Here is a 17408-nt window from a genome sequence, read left to right as displayed (position 1 = left end):
TGACCCGGCGGAATTGCCAAGCATGCGCTAATTATTTTGCGAAACGAGTTTGACCCGGCTGTAATTCTAGGCAGGCAAATACTATATTCCCAGCGGCAATTCAAGGACATACGGTACGCATAATAATGTGTTCATTCCACGACTGTATATATCGGTATCGCTTGATATCGGAATCTGTAATTAAGAGTTGGACAATATCGGAATATCGTCAAAAAAGCCATTATCGGACATCTCTAATTACGTTGTATCGTATGCATGTTCCAAATAAACTGAAACTGAACTGACATGCAGTGACATTAATGCTCCTAAAAACAGCTTTTTATGCCCTCCTTGAATCGACTGGCAGGTGTACCTAATGTTTTCACCGGTTGAATCCATACTAGGGCTGGGCGATATGACTAAAAAATGTATCACGATATAAGTGTTTCATATCAGTCGATATCGATAATTATTGATAAAAAAAAATTTAAAAAAACAATTCTAAATAAAGACCAGGAGAAAAAAGGCTGAATTTAAATACTTTTATTTTAAATATAACCTTTAACCTTTAGAACGAGGTCAGCATTATGAAAATACTGGTCGATGTGCAAATATTGACATTAAATAAATGCTTAATCCAACAAAATGTGCAAAGTATTGTAATTAAGAAATGAGTAGTGTACAACTCGGGCTTTAAAGCCATATTGGTAACAATATATGCAAATAAATAACAGTCACATCAAGCAAGCAGAAACAAACATGTCTTACAGAATATTATAAACATCGGAATAAACTTGCGTCTGAACATCTGTGACAAAACAAACCTGTTACCCTCTTCAGTCATTTATGGAAAAATCTAACCAACTTCAGTATCTTCTTTTCCACGGATTCCCTGCACATTGTGTAAAGCTTAGGAATAGCTGTCTTGGAAAAGTGCTTTTGGCTAGGTAGAACATAACGGGGGTCGAGCACGTGTATGAGATTCTTGTACCTAGACTTCTCAACTATGCTGAGCGCTAGCATGTCCTTCGCTAATTGATACACCACTGCATCCGTTATTTCTTTATAACGTTTTGAATTTTTGTCGTATGGCACTGCTGCCGAGTAATACTGTCTGCGGCAACAACAGCGGCTCAGGTGGTAAAATAAGTTTGTCGTGTTCCCAGACTTGGTCGGGACGACGACCTTGCAAAGTTTGCAGACAGTATTACTCTTGATTCGTATCGGATTTTAAAAAATCCAAAATACTGCCGAACTGGTGACGTGACGTTTCCTTTTTTATTGACAATTTCCTCTCGTGCTGCCGCGCTCATATTCCCGTTTCGTTTCACTCCTCGTCGTCAGCTAGCCGTTGTTGCTTTTTTTCTTCTTCTTCCTGTTAGCATTTCCCAGAATGCCTTGCGGTTCAGGCTCGGCCGTGATAGGTCGAGAGGCCAAAGCCCTTCCTCTGCCTACACCCCCCAGAATGCCTTGCGGTTCCGGCTCCGCCTTTCTTCCTATTTTTTTCCAACAGAACTCAGTGAAATTATCGAACGTTCTATCGACCCCATTTTCTATTGATATTGATCACATGTCTATCGCGATATACCGTATTTCCTTGAGTTGGTGCCGGGAATATAGTATTCGCCTGCCTAGAATTACAGCCGGGTCAAACTCGTTTCGCAAAATAATTAGCGCATGCTTGGCACTTCCGCCGGGTCAAATATGAGTCATTAAATGACTCCCGCCTCCTGGTGGTAGAGGGCGCTAGTGATCCTTTTTGCGACTACCAGTACTGCAGGAGACAGGTACTGCAGAAGAAGACAACAAGCAGCAAGCATGAGCAGCAATTGTTTGCTTGCACTTTTAACATGGAGGATTACATATCTAAAATAAAACAGTTTTCTAAACTGGACTTTCAATCGAAGCAGGAGGTAATAATTAAAGGAATATCTCCAGAGACTTTTAAAATTGAAGAAAGATAAGAAAGACTGCCTTTGATCAGAAGCAGCTGCACATGGACCCATTTACAAGTAAAGGTAAGATCATAATAACGTTTTTTTTTATTAAATGTGCTTTTCATGATAAGGTATGCGCCGGAGTGAGAAGAGGTTTTAAAATAATTAGCGCATGCTTGCCCATTCCGCATGGTTTTGGTAACCGCAGGAGTGAGAAGAGGTTTTAAATTAATTAGCGCCCCTGCGGCTATTCAAGGAAATACGGTATATTGTTATTGTTTTATCGCCCAGCCCTAATCCATACAATGTTTACTTAAAAAAAAAAATAGCATTAAAAGAGTGTTTTCAAAAGATGATACTGTTGGTAGGAGTGGGGCCACCTAGCAAGTGATGATGTACTTACTTGTAGTCAAAGCGCAGGTTTGGGAAGCGAGACATCAGGCGCTCATAAGTCTCTTTAAGAAGAGCCACCTCTCTGGACAGCTGTCTTCTCTTCTCCAGGAGACTCTCCTCCTTCCCGTCTGCATTCAGGTGAAGACACAATCACCCAACATGACAATGAAAGCTCAAACAGACACTACGTACCTTCATATTTGAGTTTGGCAAGCTCGGCCTCTATTTTTTCCTTGCAGCTCCTGATGGCCTGCAGGCTGTCCTTGTCTTTCTTGTAGCCGCTGTCCATCTTCTTCACCTCGGCCTGCTTGGTGTTCAGCTCGGCCTGGGTGTGCTTCAGCGTCATGTGGGCCTGGGAGGACACAAGGGAGTGTGGAAGAAGTCTTGGGAGGAGGCAAGAGGCCGTGTTGTCCTCACCTGCTTGGCCTCCGTGTCGGCCTTGCTCATGTCATTCTTGCAGGCCATCATCTGACTGGCCAAGGTGGCCTCCTCGCCATCCTCGTTGGAAGACAGGCCGGCAGACACGGCTTTAAAATGCTGCTCTGCAGCCTCCAGATCTGCACCGTCCTTCTGGCCTTCCTCCTTTAGGGCCTGAAGTTTCTCCGTTAACTTGGACACCTCTTTCTCTTTCACCACCAGCATCTTCTTGTCCTGAAGACAGGTGGAAGAGCTAAACATCAACTCCCAGAAAGGATAGAGGAGCGTGGTCTTTGTACCTCCTGCATAGTCTTGACAAGCTCCTCCCTCTTCTTGGTTTCATCTGTTAGGTTCTGTTTCTTCACATCCAGGGCACTCTGAGCTTTGGCATCCACACGCTGCAAATCAGCCAGTGCTTCCTCCAGGGATTTTAATACTCCATTCACTTCCTGAACATTAGCAAACATGAGCGTGTCTCATTAAATTGTCGGGATGCTGGTAATGGGCAATAGAAAAAATAGAAATGTGTCCTCATAATGCATGTTGATGACATTATTTGTGGCACCACCCCTGTATAGGGATGGCCCATCCATCCATCCATACATACAGTATATACTGTATATACACACACAAAAGCCAAAAGCAGTGAAGTTGTCACGTTGTATAAATGGTAAATAAAAAGAGAATACAATGATTTGCAAATCCTTTTCAACTTATATTCAATTGAATAGACTGCAAAGACAAGATATTTCATGTTCACACTGAGAAACTTATTTTTTTCTTGCAAATAATCATGAACTTAGAATTTAATGACAGCAACACATTGCAAAAAAGTTGTCAGAGGGGCATTTTTACCAGTGTGTTACATGGCCTTTCCTTTTAACAACACTCAGTAAAGGTTTGGGAACTGAGGAGACACATTTTTGAAGTGGAAGTCTTTCCCATTCTTGCTTGATGTACAGCTTAAGTTGTTCAACAGTCTCCCTTCTCATATTTTAGCCTTCATATTGCACCACACATATTCAATGTCTGGACTACAGGCAGGCCAGTCTAGTACCCACACTCTTTTACTATGAAGCCACGCTGTTGTAACACATGGCTTGGCATTGTCTTGCTGAAATAAGCAGGGGCGTCCATGGTAACGTTGCTTGGATGGCAACATATGTTGCTCCAAAAGCTGTATGTACCTTTCAGCATTAATGGTGCCTTCACAGATGTGTGAATTACTCATGCCTTGGGCACTAATACACCCCCATACCATCACACATGCTGCCTTTTACACTTTGCGCCTATAACAATCCGGATGGTTCTTTTCCTCTTTGTTACGGAGGACACGACGTCCACAGTTTCCAAAAACATTTTGAAATGTGGACTCGTCAGACTACAGAACACTTTTCCACTTTGCATCAGTCCATCTTAGATGAGATCGGGCCCAGCGAAGCGTTTCTGGGTGTTGTTGATAAATGCCTTTGGCTTTGCATAGTAGAGTTTTAACTTGCACTTACAGATGTAGCTACAAACTGTAGTCGCTGACCGTGGTTTTCTGAAGTGTTCCTGAGCCCATGTGGTGGTATCCTTTACACATTGATGTTGCTTTTTGATGAAGTACCGCCTGAGGGATCCAAGGTGCGTAACATCATGGCTTACCTGCAGTGATTTTTCCAGATTCTCTGAACCTTTTGATGATATTACAGAGCGTAGATGGTGAAATCCCTAAATTCCTTGCAATAGCTGCTTGAGAAATGTTGTTTTTAAACAATTTGCTCAGGCATTTGTCGACAAAGTGGTGACCTTCGCCCCGTCCTTGTTTGTGAATGACTGAGCATTTCATGGAAGCTGCTTTTATACCCAATCATGGCACCCACCTGTTCCTGATTAGCCTGTTCACCTGTGGGATGTTCCAAATAAGTCTTTGATGAGCATTCCTCAACGTTCTCAGTCTTTTTTGCCACTTATGCCAGCTTTTTTTTAACATGTTGCAGGCATCAAATTCCAAATGAGATAATATTTGCAAAAAATAACAAAGTTTTCCAGTTCAAACGTTAAGTATCTTGTCTCCTCCCCTGCACCAAAGCACTATGGTACACAGACAATAAGTGTACCTGGTCTCGTTTGGCCTCCAGTTGCTCAATCTGGGCGGAGAGCTCCCGCACTTTGCCTTCGTTCTCAGCCAGGGCGGCCTGCATCTTGGCAATGTTGTCCTGCATCACCTTAAGGTTCTCTGCAGACTTCAGCTTGGTCTCCTCGGCACACACAAACAACCAGGCCACGTACAAGCGCGACAGGTGCTGGATCTCACGCATCAGCTTTTGGTACTCCAGGTATGACGATCGCTCCTGCAGAAGGGAAATGGCTCGGACTTCTTTTTCACACAACAAATTAAAGCTTTTTCTAGGTTTTATTCACCTATTCACTTGAGAAAAAGACTAAAAGAGATGCAATTAAAACTTCCATTGGCAGATGGAGAACACATTTAAAAGGCAAATCTAATGAGCTGACACACTTCCTTGTGGTCTATTAGCAGCTACTTTTTTCTCACACTTTGAAAGTGATGCTGATTTATGGATTTTTCTTTGTTGACGGCCATAATGCAAATAGTTTTTAAAAAAAACAAGCCAAGACACTGAATAGATATGTTATTGTTTGTGCTATTGCTCCATCTTTTGGACGACTTTGCACACTGCAGGGCTTTAGACCAGTCCATCTCAAATAGTGAGGGGGGGGGCGTGTGACCTTCGAGAACATGTTTTTTTTGTGGCACTTGTCTTCACTGTAAACACGGTGTGAGACGAGAAAAGACCTGTGTGTTGTTTCCTTTAATGTTAACAAGCTTACGCAGAGGTATAGTTATAACAATTTTATAGACAAATTATATTATTTATAGTCACGGTGGAGAGTGGGGGTTGTGTTGCAAAATATTTTCTTCTTCCAAGAGGTGTGAGACAGAAAATAATTGAGAAGCAACTGGTTTAGAGTGAGCTTTCAACCAGTAGTAGAATTGCTTTTTCGTCTTCTCGCCGTCCATAGTGTTTTTACTCGTATGGATTCTTCATTCATCACTCCGAGCAAGGTTTGTAAGTTTTAAAATATAACTAAAACAATTATTACTTATGTCTGTAGGAGTGTTTTCATGCATATTTTGTACGTGCTATCGTAATGTTGTCAAGCAAGTTTCGTTAGCCTTCACTAATACGCCAACACGTTAACTAGTGTCTCTGTTAGTATTAACGTACAACGGCATTCTTTTTGTAGTGTTTTAGTTTCACAAATTCCTCAGTAAATTCACCAAAACGTCACCGTGGAGTTATTGAGTCTACTTAGCTGATTGGAGAGCGAGTTAGCGCAGCTTGTGGGTCCATTAACATGACTTCTGTTTTGTTTGTTCAGCCGTTTTACTGCCGTGTCACAGACACCGTTTGGAGACAATTAAGGTATCGTATTTTTCGGACTATAAGTGGCAGTTTTTTTCATAGTTTGGCCGGGGGTGCGACTTATACTCAGGAGCGACTTATGTGTGAAATTATAAACACATTAGCATAAAATATCAAATAATATTATTTAGCTCATTCACGTAAGAGACTAAACGTATAAGATTTCATGGGATTTAGCGATTAGGAGTGATAGATTGTTTGGTAAACGTATAGCATGTTCTATATGTTATAGTTATTTGAATGACTCTTACCATAATATGTTACGTTAACATACCAGGCACCTTCTCAGTTGGTTATTTATGCCTCATATAACGTACACTTATTCAGCCTGTTGTTCACTATTCTTTATGTATTTTAAATAGCCTTTCAAATGTCTATTCTTGGTGTTGGCTTTTATCAAATACATTTCCCCAAAAAATGCAACTTTTATGTTTTTTTCCTTCTTTATTATGCATTTTCGGCAGGTGCGACTTATACTCCGGAGCGATTTATACTCCGAAAAATACGGTATGTAAATAAACATTTACAAAATATTTATGTGTAAATAACTCATTTCACAACGTATATACTGTATCTGCCACTTATAGTCCGGAGCGGCTAATATATGGAAAATCCATCCATCCATTTTCTACCGCTTGTTCTTTTTGGGGTCGCTGGAGCCTATCTCAGCTGCATTCGGGCGGAAGACAGGGTACACCCTGGACAAGTCGCCACCTCATCACAGGAAAATCTATTTTTATTTTTTTATTTAGTTTGTGCGGCTTTTATGAATGTGCGCTATAGTCTGGTTATACCATTTATATGTATATAATTATATATAAAGTAATGTGAAAATTATCATGCCCCCTTTTAGGATACATATGTATTGTATATTCATGTGAAAAAGTTGTATATTATAAATTGTCTTCTTATGTTTTATATTAGACAATTTTCTATGGTGACATATATAGCTGCAATAATCAGGCACCTTAAATACACAACAGTAATTTTTAACATAAGACTTAATTCATGTTAAGTCAAACTTAGCCTACCTCTTGTAGTTTCTGCATAGTTGGTGTAATTTCTTCATCAAGAATCTAAAGAAACAAGCAAAATAAAAAATGAGACCACTTGTTCTGGATACTGTCCATTGAGAATGAGAAGAGTCATACAGTGTGAATCTCCTTCAGCTTGGCCTCTTTCTTCTCAATGGTCTTCTGGGCACTAATCTTTTTACACTCGTACATCCTGGTCCCTGCAGCTTCTTCGATCATGGCCAAAATCTGCAAGAAGACAACGGAGGAATCGGTGAAGCAGTCCAAACATCAGGTGTTCCAAGGTGTTGTGACGTTACCTCTGGTGGCTTCATGTTTAGAATTTTGGTGATCCTTCCCTAAAACGCCAGATTGTTTAAAAAGTGCATGTTAGTTTACTTGATTTTGACAGAAACCAAGTTAAACAAGCACACAGAAGACTGACCTGCATGATGAGGAAATGTGGGTTGTTGACATTGAGGCCAACAGAGCAGAAGAGGTCCTGCACTCTGGTGTTGTTCGCGTTGACGCCATTGATGAGGTATTTGTTCCGGCCGCCGATGACAATCTTGGAGAAGAACAGTTATTTGCAACAGTGACAACAAAATATATACTGCATTACGAGCAGACATAAGACGGTGAAAACATCACATGACATCTTTAGTGTTGGTATACATGCGAACTAAGAACACCCGTGGACAACAAGTTATTAAGCAGTGTGTGTTCGCCTGACAAAATGTAGCCAGTTGTGAAATTTGTCATTTAGTTCCTTGTTGAGAAAAGCAAGTTGTGCAAAAAGTACTAAAACTTTTGACAGTCGGTCATGTCAGGGTTTCCCCTACATGTGGCGCCCTGCCACAGCAAAATAAAAGCCGTCACAACTTAAAAATGTGTGTTTTTATATAAAAAAACATTTAAGTAATATATGGAATTGAATGAATGGAGATATACAGTATATACATACATATATGTATGTATATATACATAAATACATATATGTGTGTATATATACATACATACATACACCACCGTTCAAAAGTTTGGGGTCACCCAAACAATTTAGTGGAATAGCCTTCATTTCTAAGAACAAGAATAGACTGTCGAGTTTCAGATGAAAGTTCTCTTTTTCTGGCCGTTTTGAGCGTTTAATTGACCCCACAAATGTGATGCTCCAGAAACTCAATCTGCTCAAAGGAAGGTCAGTTTTGTAGCTTCTGTAACGAGCTAAACTGTTTTCAGATTTGTGAACATGATTGCACAAGGGTTTTCTAATCAACAATTAGCCTTCTGAGCAAATGAGCAAACACATTGTACAATTAGAACACTGGAGTAAGGCTGCAGCTAACGATTATTTTTCTATCGATTAATCTATGGATTATTTTTCGATTAATCGGTTAATCTATAGATTATTTTTTCGATTCATCTATAGATTATTTTTCCTTTTACCGATTATTTTTTATTTTATTTTATTTAAAATGAAGATGAACAAATAAAAGTAGGCCAGTTTTTTCAAAAGGCATGGCTTTTATTTACAAAAAAAAAAGTATGGCCACTCAGTCAAGATTGACAACAACATGACAAAATATTCTGTAACAATGTAAACATTTAAAACTTTTAACATTTAACAAAATTAAAAGTAGCTTATTTGCTTTTTAATGTGCAAATATAAAAGTAAACATCCAGTGCAAATCTTAATATTCTGCAATAGTATAAGCATTTCAAAAGTAAAAGTATTGCTTATTTTGCTTTAAAATGTGCAAAAATAAAGATAAACATCCAATACAAAAAAGTGCAAAACGAAATATTCTGTAACAAAAGTGTAAACATTTCAACAAAAGTGAAAGTATTGCTTATTTGCTAAAATGTGCAAAAATAAAGATAAACATCAATACAAAAAAGTGCCAATCTAAATATTCTGGAGGACTGTAAACATTTAAGTATTGCTTTTAAAATGTGCAAAATAAACATCCAGTCCAACACAGTACACAATAACCAATTCTACTCATTCCAGTGAGTGACTAACAGTTGTAATGAAGAAAGGTTAGCATGTCTACTTGCTTTGCTTCTTTTCTTGTTTACAATATTCCCAGCAGCTGAAAATAGGCGCTCAGAAGGGGTCGATGTGGCTGGAACTGAGAGGTAATTAGCCTTCACCTCAAGCCAGGACTGCGAGTGAGCTGAGCTGCAGTTTAAATTTCTAGTAGGTCAACGGGCTCATAGTGATGTTACTAGTAGTTGACTGGGAGGTGTTTATTATCATTTGGGGAGAGTCCGCTGCCTGATGCTCACCTGCTAAACACCTATCTGCTCCACGCTGAAGCGCTGACTACATGCGCTCTGAATACGCACTGCTGATTGGCTGATAATGCTTCGAGTGTACCAATCAGATGGTTGTGTGGGTGGGACAATGCTGCGTGTGTACCAATCAGATGGTTGTGTGGGTGGGACAATGCTGCGTGTGTACCAATCAGATGGTTGTGTGGGTGGGACAATGCTGCGTGTGTACCAATCAGATGGTTGTGTGGGTGGGACAATGCTGCGTGCTCAGACAGAGGCAGACAAGCAAAGCAACTTGTTAAGACTTTAGCAGATAAAGTTAGCTTTAGCTTAGAAACTCGTTCGGTACACCCCCGTACCGAACCGAAAGCCCCGTACCGAAACGGTTCAATACAAAACACATAACGTTACACCCCTAGCAGATACAAATGACACATTCATGTTTTTGTGTAATGATGACAACGTATGCACACGCGGACGATTGACTAGTTGATGGTTGATGGTTTTCTTTTCAAATGTTGGTTCATAGCCGTTGTGCTGCTATGATAGGCCATTTCCGCTCGACACAGTGTGCATACAACAACATTATTAGGCTTAGTATTGAAATACTCCCACACTTTTGACCACTTTTGGCGTGCGTTTTTCCCCTCGCTCGCACAGTCTGCTTTGCGCTCCGCCATGACGGTAGTGTGACGTTAATATGCGACGCGTCGACGCACAAAAACGGCGTCGACGTATTTACGTAACCGATGACGTCGACTATGTCGACGCGTCGTTTCAGCCTTAATCTGTATCATGAATCAATTTAAGTGGACCCCGACTTAAACAAGTTGAAAAACTTATTGGGGTGTTACCATTTAGTGGTCAATTGTACAGAATATGTACTGTACTGTGCAATCTACTAATAAAAGTTTTAATCAATCAAAACACTATGAAGGCTTATCTTGCATTCTAGATTCAGACTGACTGATTGATTGATTGAGACTTTCATTAGTAGGTTGCACAGTGAAGTACATATTCCATACAATTGACCACTAAATGGTAACACCCGAATAAGTTTTTCAACTTGTTTAAGTCGGGGTCCACTTAAATTGATTCATGATACAGATATATACTATCAGATATATACTATCATCATAATACAGTCATCACACAAGATAATCATCAGAGTATATACATTGAATTATTCACATTATTTACAATCCGGGGTGTGGAGGGGGGGGGGGGGGTTAGGTTTGGTTGTTGTCATCAGTCATCAACAATTGAGAACAGAGAAATGGACATTGGAACAGTGTAGGTCTGACTTGGTAGGATATGTACAGCAAGTAGTGGGCATAGAGAGAGAGATCAGAAGGCATAAGAAAAAGTATCTACATTTGATTATTTACATTTGATTATTAACAATCCGGGGAGGGTGTTAGTTTAGGGTTGTAGTTGCCTGGAGGTGTACTTTTATTGCGGTTTTGAAGGAGGATAGAGATGCCCTTTCTTTTATACCTGTTGGGAGTGCATTCCACATTGATGTGGCATAGAAAGAGAATGAGTTAAAGGCCTACTGAAATGAATTTTTTTTAATTTAAACGGGGATAGCAGATCCATTCTATGTGTCATACTTGATCATTTCGCGATATTGCCATATTTTTGCTGAAAGGATTTAGTATAGAACAGGGGTCACCAACGCGGTGCCCGCGGGCACCAGGTAGCCCGTAAGGACCAGATGAGTAGCCCGCTGGCCTGTTCTAAAAATAGCTCAAATAGCAGCACTTACCAGTGAGCTGCCTCTATTTTTAAAATTGTATTTATTTACTAGCAAGCTGGTCTCGCTTTGCTCGACATTTTTAATTCTAAGAGAGACAAAACTCAAATATAATTTGAAAATCCAAGAAAATATTTTAAAGACTTGGTCTTCACTAACTGACAAAGAAACAGATAACAGATGTGGTGTCCAGTTCAAAGTGTGACATGATTTATTTAAACATTTGAGAGTTGACGTTTATATTTTACATGAGTTATTTGTACAAACATGGTGCAAAGTAATTCATGATTTGTTAAAAAATGTTAGTGGCTAGCTAGTTAAAATGGGATATTGAGATTTCACAAGACTGTCTTAGAAGTGATCATTTGAAAATGTTCAATTTGAAAAATGTGCACTTAGAGAAAATATAAAAATAAAGTGTTGCATATTGATATTTATCTGTTTCTATATATATTTATTGTGAGAAATCATTAAGATTATCAGTGTTTCCACAATGATAAATATCATTAATTATTAATAATAACATAGAGTTAAAGGTAAATTGAGCAAATTGGCTATTTCTGGCAATTTATTTAAGTGTGTATCAACCTGGTAGCCCTTCGCATTAATCAGTACCCGAGAAGTAGCTCTTGGTTTCAAAAAGGTCGGGGACCCCTGGTATAGAACAAAGACGATAAAGTTTGCAACTTTTGGTCGCTGATAAAAAAAAGCCTTGCCTATACCGGAAGTAGCGTGATGGGACGGTATAGCTCGGTTGGTAGAGCGGCCGTGCCAGCAACTTGAGGGTTGCAGGTTCGATCCCCGCTTCCGCCATCCTAGTCACTGCCGTTGTGTCCTTGGGCAAGACACTTTACCCACCTGCTCCCAGTGCCACCCACCCACACTGGTTTAAATGTAACTTAGATATTGGGTTTTCACAATGTAAAGCGCTTTGAGTCACTTGAGAAAAAGCGCTATATAAATGTAATTCACTTCACTTCACAGGAGGAAGGATTCCTCACAATTCCCCGTTGTTTACAATGGAGCGAGAGAGATTCGGACCGAGAAAGCGACGATTATCCCATTAATTTGAGCGAGGATGAAAGATTTGTGGATGAGGAACTTTAGAGTGAAGAACTAGAGGCAGTGCAGGGTGTATCTTTTTTCGCTCTGACCGTAACTTAGGTACAAGGTCTCATTGGATTCCACACTCTCTCCTTTTTCTATTGTGGATCACGGATTTGTATTTTAAACCACCTCGGATACTATATCCTCTTGAAAATGAGAGTCAAGAACGCGAAATGGACATTCACAGTGACTTTTATCTCCACGACAATACATCAGCGAAGCTCTTTAGCCACTGAGCTAACGTGATAGCATCTGGCTCAAATGCAGATAGAAATACATATTCCGTACAATTGACCACTAAATGGTAACACCCGAATAAGTTTTTCAACTTGTTTAAGTCGGGGTCCACTTAAATTGATTCATGATACAGATATATACTATCATATATACTATCATCATAATACAGTCATCACACGAGATAATCACATTGAATTATTTACATTATTTACAATCAGGGGTGTGGAGTAAATGTATATGCAGTAAAGCCCGATGCTATCACGTTAGCTCCGTAGCTAAAGTGCTTCACCGATGTATTGTCGTGGAGATAAAAGTCACTGTGAATGTCCATTTCGCGTTCTCGACTCTCATTTTCAAGAGGATATAGTATCCCAGGTGGTTGAAAATACAAATCCGTGATCCACAATAGAAAAAGGAGAGAGTGTGGAATCCAATGAGCCAGCTTGTACCTAAGTTACGGTCAGAGTGAAAAAAGATACGTTCTGCACTGCACGCTAGTCCTTCACTTTCACGTTCCTCATCCACGAATCTTTCATCCGCGCTCAAATTAATGGGGTAATCGTCGCTTTCTCGGTCCGAATCTCTCTCGTTGCTGGTGTAAACAATGGGGAAATGTGAGCAGCCCTTCCTCCGGTGTCGTCACGCTACTTCCGGTAGGGGCAGGCTTTTTTTTTATCAGAGACCAAAAGTTGCGAACTTTATGGTCGTTGTTCTATACTAAATCCTTTCAGCAAAAATATGGCAATATCGCAAAATGATCAAGTATGACACATAGAATGGATCTGCTATCCCCGTGTAAATTAAAAAAATCATTTCAGTAGGCCTTTAAGGAAGTAGTTTGACTTGTACTTCGGTATCAGGGAGGTGTAGTGGATGACATTTCACCTTCACCGTGTTTTTCTTGTGTGTGTGTGTGTTTCCCCCACCTGTCTGGTGACTGTGATCTCGTCGTGCGTCTCAAAGCCCAAAGGACTCTGGCTCTTGTTGGAGTTGTCAAAGGTGATGGACACGGTCGCCTTGGTGATGCCGCCCTGTCCGTTCTTGTAGACCAGGTCCTGCAGGTTGGAGGCACGAACCTGGCCCGATTCAAACCGCGAGTTCATTAGCACACACACGTCATTTTTTGTTTTTTAAAACATTCCCGCCAGTGGCACTGGTGATAGAAGGACACTCACGTGGGAGAGGTTGGTAATGCCCAGCAGGAAACATATGGAGTCCAGAATGTTCGACTTGCCGCTGCCGTTCAGTCCCGTGACGGCGTTGAAAAGCGGGTCGAAGCCGTTGATCTCAGTCCGGTGCGCGTAGGATTTGAAACCCTCGATGATGATGGACTTGATGTGCATTTCAAAGCCGTTCCTCGGTCTTCGTCCCTTCGGGTGACTTTTTTGACGGTGTTCGACGCGGTTCTAGAGTGGGAACACGCTTGGGAGTGGAACGACTTGTTACGGTGTACTAAGCGGTTCTAGAGTGGGAAGACTTGTTACGGTGTTCTACGCGGTTCTAGAGTGAAACAACTTGTTACGGTGTTCTACGCGGTTCTAGAGTGGGACGACTTGTTACGGTGTTCTACGCGGTTCTAGAGTGGGACGACTTGTTACGGTGTTCTACGCGGTTCTAGAGTGGAACAACTTGTTACGGTGTTCTACGCGGTTCTAGAGTGGGACGACTTGTTACGGTGTTCTACGCGGTTCTAGAGTCGGAACACGCTTAGAGTAGAACGACTTGTTACGGTGTTCTACGCGGTTCTAGAGTGGGACGACTTGTTACGGTGTTCTACGTGGTTCTAGAGTCGGAACACGCTTAGAGTAGAACGACTTGTTTACAAGTGAATTCGCCGCCGCGCCCGCCAGTCTTCCTTCTCACTTGAATTTTGGCGGTATGATTTGAGCCACGGGCGCCCCTGTCTGCGCCGGTAAAAGTACAACGACTTTTAAGTTTCAGGACAAGACAAGGGATGTACGTGAACATAATCACCCACAGAATAATATATATTATAGTATATTGTTTTTGGAAAAATGGTAACTGGTTTGATTCATAACCTAATTTGGTGCTTTTAACTGAGTTGTAATCAGGCATATCTCAGGGCAACTAAGAACATTCGCGTGTTTTTTTTGTTTGTTTGTTTTTTATTATTTATTTTTTTGGATGGCGCCCTCCACAGGATGGAAAAGAAACACCTCATTATACTATTTGCTAAGTTTTATATTCATAAATGTAAGTTTCTCAATATCCGGCCTGTTTTTTGTGCCTTTAAAAAAAGATTTAGAACTCTACGTTAAAACACTCTCTACCTCTAACGACCAAAAAGCTGTGAAAACGATGATGCTGTGTTCCAAATTTCAATTATTTACTGAACTTGTGTGAGCCTATGACTTTGCAATTTGTTTTATATATATATAATTCTATTTTAGTTACTTTATTGAGTTTACAACCCCCTGGCGCTGTTTTGTACTGTTTTTGTACTTATTTTGATTATTATTATTTCTCAACTGTCTGTAGATGTTGCAATTTATAAATAAAGGTTTATAAAATTTAAAAAAAAAGGGATTGAAAATAAACGTAACACAAACACTACGAATGTGTACGCGGTTGTTTAATGTTTGCGAGATGTAAATCAAGATTATGTCATTTAATCTTAGTCAGAATAAAATGATTAGACCTAGCAAAACCCAGTAGAAACACGAGTCTTTGATCCACGGATACGTCAGCGCGGTGTGGCAGCCCGCTACGCGCCTGCGTGGCGGCCATATTTGTGCGGGCAAATTTCCCATTGAAGGCAATGCATGGTAACAGAAAATAAACCATAACTTACTTCTTTCTCGACCGTTCTAATAGGAATCCGTTTCCATGCAGTTTTTACTTAAAATCCATGACGTTTCTCAAAACTTTAACTGAAAATGTTTTTTCAGTTGTTTTCTTTAACATTTATCTTAACATGGACTGATGCTATCCTGCTAACATAATACTGATATTTCACCTTGGACTACTGACTATGAATTAGTAATCATTTCTATATTTGTCCACCAAGTGGGGCTACTTGTTTCCCCATTCAAAGCATGCAGCACCTTTTACTTTTTTCTGCAAGGGTGTGTCCCTGCTGATGTTTGTAATGGTGTAGAGGTTTAACAAAAAAATGTGTATGTGTGTTTTTACTTTAGCTTTGTTTTGTTTTCTTTTTCTCTACCAATATAGACAGTTTTATATATATATATATATATATATATATATATATATATATATATATATATATATATATATATATATATATATATATATATATATATATATATATTTATATATATATATATATATATATATATATATATATATATATATATAAAAGAAATAGGTAGTTATAAAAGACTGTTTCGTTTAAAGTGTAAACAATTTAGAAGTTTTTAAAAAGCTGATAATCAATAAATAATTGTTGATTGACCTCTGTCATTGTAGAAAATATATCAAAATTTGTATTGATTCCAATGGTCGGTCCATCTCAGAAATCTATAATCCTAATAAGCAACTACACCTTGAAGTGTAATTTGAGGGAGTTTTAGGTAAAAAAAATATGAAAAACTGTTTTACATATAACATATTTGTCCTTTAGGGGGCAGATTAGGATCTTTTAATCCACTTCCTTGTGGTGTAGATAACCTGTAATGCTGATTATTTGGTCAAAATGTTGCTTCAATTTTGCTTTGGTAGGGAGTATGGAGATATTTGTTGTAAAAATTAGAATTGCAGAAAAACATTCACATCCAGGTAGCAATTATCATTCAGCCTAATTCTAATTTGATCATGTTGTTTTATAAATATCTCCACCATGTTTGGAATTCAAATTTCCGGGACTTATGGGGGTCCCAAGCACAGAAAAACAGGTACCGACAGGTAAGAGAAGTGGCTTTTGCCTCATATGACCCCTTTAAAAAGAGGGCCGTACTTCAACATTGCAGAGAAAAGTAGATTAAACACTTCAAATAGTATCTGTTATCAACATAAAGTACATTTAACAGGGTTTGAGTCCAAATATCGTAAAGAAAAATAACAAGCCTATAGTCACAAGTATAACCCGTTTATTCGTAAACATGTTAGATCAGGGGTGTTTCATGGCCTGGGACACATTTTATAAATAATATTACATAAACAAACAATACAAATTGGAATAAACCTGCTCAGTGGCCTAGTGGTTAGAGAGTCCGCCCTGGGATGGGTAGGTTGTGAGTTCAAACCGCGGCCGAGTCATACCGAAGACTATAAAAATGGGAGCCATTACCTCCCTGCTTGGCACTCAGCATCAAGGGTTGGAATTGGGGGTTGAATCAGCCAAAAATGGTTCCCGGGCGTGGCCACCACTGTTGCTCACTGCTCCCCTCACCTCCCACTTGGTGATCAAGGGTGATGGGTCAAATGCAGAGGATAATTTCACCACTACTTTAACTTTAACTTTAAAAGAGCAAAAAGGTCAAATGTAAGGAGAATAAATGGTAAAGTTGACTCCAGTAACATTATTTTACCTTAAAACTGTCATTGCTCAAAAGCACAATAAAAACAAATCAGAATCATCTCATAGATCTGAAGTTGACCAAGAGATTTAAATGTTGAAAGTAAAAACATTTTAGGAGTGGCGTCAATTTGGATTCCCCACATTTAGTCTGACTGTTTTAAAACTTGCATTGCTAAAAAAAAGAACCAAAAGCAATGTTGTTATGAATTATTTGTCCATTTAGGGCTCCTATTACTTCACAGCAAATATTCCACTTTGAACATTTTTGGGGCAGGAAACATAGCATAGTTGGTGTTTTTCCTATTAAAAAAGAGGGTTTTGACTAATAGGGCATACAAGATAAAAAACATATCAATCTGA

The 17408-nt window shown here is 39.5% G+C and overlaps 1 protein-coding gene across 1 annotated transcript in view; it reads right to left on the bottom strand.

Annotated features, from left to right (window-relative positions):
* Positions 1-14434, bottom strand: part of LOC133634234 (structural maintenance of chromosomes protein 2-like) — a 51063-nt gene extending 36629 nt beyond the window's left edge. Inside the window, exons 1-11 of the mRNA XM_062027345.1 lie at positions 13723-14434; positions 13474-13623; positions 7616-7738; positions 7491-7529; positions 7309-7419; positions 7189-7233; positions 4829-5062; positions 3026-3175; positions 2727-2960; positions 2502-2661; positions 2320-2437 (exon numbers count right to left, since the gene is read on the bottom strand). Coding sequence (XP_061883329.1) covers positions 2320-2437; positions 2502-2661; positions 2727-2960; positions 3026-3175; positions 4829-5062; positions 7189-7233; positions 7309-7419; positions 7491-7529; positions 7616-7738; positions 13474-13623; positions 13723-13890 — 1532 coding nt within the window. The 5' untranslated portion in view covers positions 13891-14434. The remainder of the gene's footprint in view (positions 1-2319; positions 2438-2501; positions 2662-2726; positions 2961-3025; positions 3176-4828; positions 5063-7188; positions 7234-7308; positions 7420-7490; positions 7530-7615; positions 7739-13473; positions 13624-13722) is intronic.
* Positions 14435-17408: the final 2974 nt, after the last annotated feature.

The sequence above is a fragment of the Entelurus aequoreus genome, linkage group LG18 (assembly GCF_033978785.1).
Source record: "Entelurus aequoreus isolate RoL-2023_Sb linkage group LG18, RoL_Eaeq_v1.1, whole genome shotgun sequence".
Classification (NCBI taxonomy): Eukaryota; Metazoa; Chordata; class Actinopteri; order Syngnathiformes; family Syngnathidae; genus Entelurus; species Entelurus aequoreus.
Note: the sequence above shows the minus strand (reverse complement) of the source record. Positions and strands in the feature narration are given on the sequence as shown.